The sequence below is a fragment of the Echinops telfairi genome, unplaced genomic scaffold, assembly GCF_000313985.2.
Source record: "Echinops telfairi isolate 266 unplaced genomic scaffold, ASM31398v2 ScPeMD7_7356;HRSCAF=8355, whole genome shotgun sequence".
In the NCBI taxonomy this organism is placed as follows: domain Eukaryota; kingdom Metazoa; phylum Chordata; class Mammalia; order Afrosoricida; family Tenrecidae; genus Echinops; species Echinops telfairi.
In genome coordinates this window covers 1,166,247-1,169,233 of record NW_022111256.1, presented here as the reverse complement: position 1 = coordinate 1,169,233, position 2,987 = coordinate 1,166,247, and the positions used below count along the sequence as shown (strand labels likewise).

General features: G+C 58.9%; 1 protein-coding gene across 1 annotated transcript in view; it reads left to right on the top strand.

Annotated features, from left to right (window-relative positions):
- Positions 1 to 2,407, top strand: part of CD4 (CD4 molecule) — a 23,701-nt gene extending 21,294 nt beyond the window's left edge. The window contains exons 7-9 of the mRNA XM_045295998.1: positions 254 to 375; positions 717 to 784; positions 1,094 to 2,407. Of these exons, the coding sequence (XP_045151933.1) occupies positions 254 to 375; positions 717 to 784; positions 1,094 to 1,124 (221 nt within the window). The 3' untranslated portion in view covers positions 1,125 to 2,407. The remainder of the gene's footprint in view (positions 1 to 253; positions 376 to 716; positions 785 to 1,093) is intronic.
- The last annotated feature ends 580 nt before the right edge of the window (positions 2,408 to 2,987 follow it).

The following is a 2,987-nucleotide window of genomic DNA, read 5'->3' as shown; positions in this document are numbered from 1 at the left end:
CACACACACACACACACACACACACACACACACACACCCTGAACCACAATACTTATGAGACCCCTGCAATCGCTAAAACATAGACTTCTTTGCAGCTCTGCTGCTCCGAGGCCTGGAAGGCCACCAAAGCCCTGGGAGCCTGAGAGACCCCAGTCTGACGCCCAGTCTGGGCGGTCCGCATTCCCCTGCCCCTCCAGAGGGCCCTGTGTCCCGGATGAAGGGCAGTGGTCTGAGCACACTCTGTCTCTTGCAGTTTCGCCCCCAGACCACTTCTCCAATCAGCCCGCGATCCTCCTGGGTGCAGGGCTGGGCGGCGGCCTCCTGCTCATCCTCCTTGTGTGTTGCATCTTGTGCGTCACATGCAGGAACAGGCGGGTGAGTGAGTCTCCCAGACCCTCCCTCATGGCCAATGACACCCCACTGCCCAACTGGCCCCCTGGAGCACCTGGGGCCTGGGTAGCAGCAGGTGTACATATGACCTGCTCCTGGTCCGGAGCTCTCTGCTCACAGTTTCCTCATTGGACACAGGAGCCAGTCCCAAGTGTCACCCAAAGGGAGAGACAGGAAGGAGCAGAGAGCTAGCTAATGGCGGGACAGATGGCCTCCGCTATAGTCATGGCTTCTCCTCTCCCAGCTTCCCCCTCTCCCCCCTCCAAGGGGCAGCTCCCTCCTGGAGGCCTGGGAACCTCACGACTCCCCTCCTTCTCCCTGGACAGCGCAAGGCACAGCGGATGTCTCAGATCAAGCGGCTCCTCAGTGAGAAGAAGACTTGCCAGTGTCCCCAGTAAGGAACTGGGAGGGAGGGTGGGTGAGAGGGAGAGGGGAGGGCAGGGAGGAAGAGAAGAGGGTGTGAAGAGGAGGAAGGGGCAGGGGGAGGTGGGAGGGGCCAGAGAGAGGAAATGAGGATGGAGGGAGTCGAGGAGATGGGAAGACACAGAGATGGGGAAAGGGTGGCTGAGGAGGGAGTGGCACGGGCAGAGGTATGGGGGTGCATCACTGGGAGAGCAGAGCAGGGCTGGCATCAGTCACAGAGGCCCTGGAGAACAAAGGGGTGGACAAATACACTGGCTCTCCCCATTCTGTGTTCCTCCAGCCGGTTACAGAAGACATGCCACCTCGTTTGAGGGAGCTTCCAGCTCCCAGCCTCCCAGGCCACCTGCCCCTCGGCTTCCCGCTGGGCTCTGGGGAGCTGCAGACCAGACGAATGTAGCCTGTGCCCACGCCTCTGACCACCTGTCTCCCCGTCCACAACATGCCCCTGGGCTGCCTCCACTTGTGGTCCAAGTCCTTTGGTCAGACTCCAGTCCAGTTGGTTAGACTGTCTGGCTTCCAGCCTTCCAGAGAAGAATCACACCACTTCTGGCCCTGTTGTCCTCGCACACAACCCCTAGCCCTTTCTGATGATTTCACCTTGACCTCTCCCCCACTGTCCACTTGGAGCCCAGGGGAGAGAGCACAGGACTGTCCTCTTACAGCAGAGGACCCAGAGCCAGAAGAGGCAGGGACTTTGCCCAAGCTCCCACAGCCTGTCAGGACAGACCCAGCTCCAAAGACTGCGCTCAGTTGGCAGGGCCAGAACTGGACACGCCCTGCACATGCACAGCCACACACCTGCACACCATTCCTTATGAGGCAGGGGGCATCTGTCAGCCGACACACGCGCACTGTCTATGTGAACCTTAGGAAAACCCCCATGGCTCTGACAGTGACAGGGCATCTCCCGGTGTTTGGGAGGCAGAGAGGTCATCTGATTGCTGGACATCACACAGTAAGTGCTAGAATTGGGGTTGACCAGGTCTCCAGCTCCTAGTCTAGTTGTGCTACTGCTGTTTCTAGAACAGGAGGACAACTAGCACACCGGTGTTTGCAGCTGGCCGGTCACTGGCGCCCAGTGTGTACCTACGGATTCACAGGTGCTCACCGCCTTAGAGAGGGGCCTTCCTGCATAAAATCCCTCGCTTGTCACCTTCTGGTGGCAGAGCCTTGTTACCAGAGAAAAAAGCCTTCCAGTTCTCCTAATCGGAGCACAGTCCTGTGTGAGAGAGTGCCCAGCGACCTGCCACTGGTTCAGTACAGAAAGTGAGCTTTGTTAGGGGGAGGGGACTGAGAGTTAGCCAGAGGGTGAAGGCCATCATGGGACCTCTTGTGAAGGTAAAGGTACCTGAGCCCCAATCTTCCCGCCCTGCAACCTCCCTGGTGGCCTGAAACCATTCAGAAGGGAGAAGCATGGGATCCATTCGGAGGGTTCCTCCCACCCTCCTCGGCCCCTCATTTCCTCTTCCTCAGCCCTCCCCAACTCACACACCTATTTCCCTGTCCAGCTTGCCTCTTCCAGAGAACCCCCTGGTGGCTGTCAGGGATCCCCATTGCCTACCTTGTCCCCTTCCCCACCCCACCCCTGCCTCGGGAGCTGACAGGAAGACACAATAAACTTAGCATAAAGAGGCTGACCCATACTGTGATTCTACTTAATTGTATCAGCACCCACCCTCTGTCGAACTAGTACAGTGCATACAATGTCTAAGGGCTGGAGCACGTGTGTGTGTGTGTGTGTGTGTGTGTGTGAGAGAGAGGGGGTGGGGTGGGGGGTGGAGAATGCCCAGCTACCACTGACTTTGTGCCCTAGCAAGAGGAGGCTTGTGTGTGTGGTTGGTAGAAAGGACTTTGAGAAAATGTTTGTGTGCTCCCAGCATGGATTTGTGTGTTCCAGGAGCCCTGTGGGGTGTGCACGCGGGCGCGCGCCCACATCCTTTTAGACTGGTGCACACACCCCCACTCCACAGCAGCCCCTCACTCCCCAGGCGCCTCCTGCACATACCCCTGTGAGCACAGCCCCAACATACACACGGTGACACACGGTGACACACGCTTCCTCCGCCCCAACTGCCAGCTCCTCTCGGCGGCACCCACCGAACAGCCCCAGCTGCCAGTTAGAGCTTGGGTTCGTGCCTGGGGGTGGGGGGGAGGGGGATGAGGTGGGGGTGGGG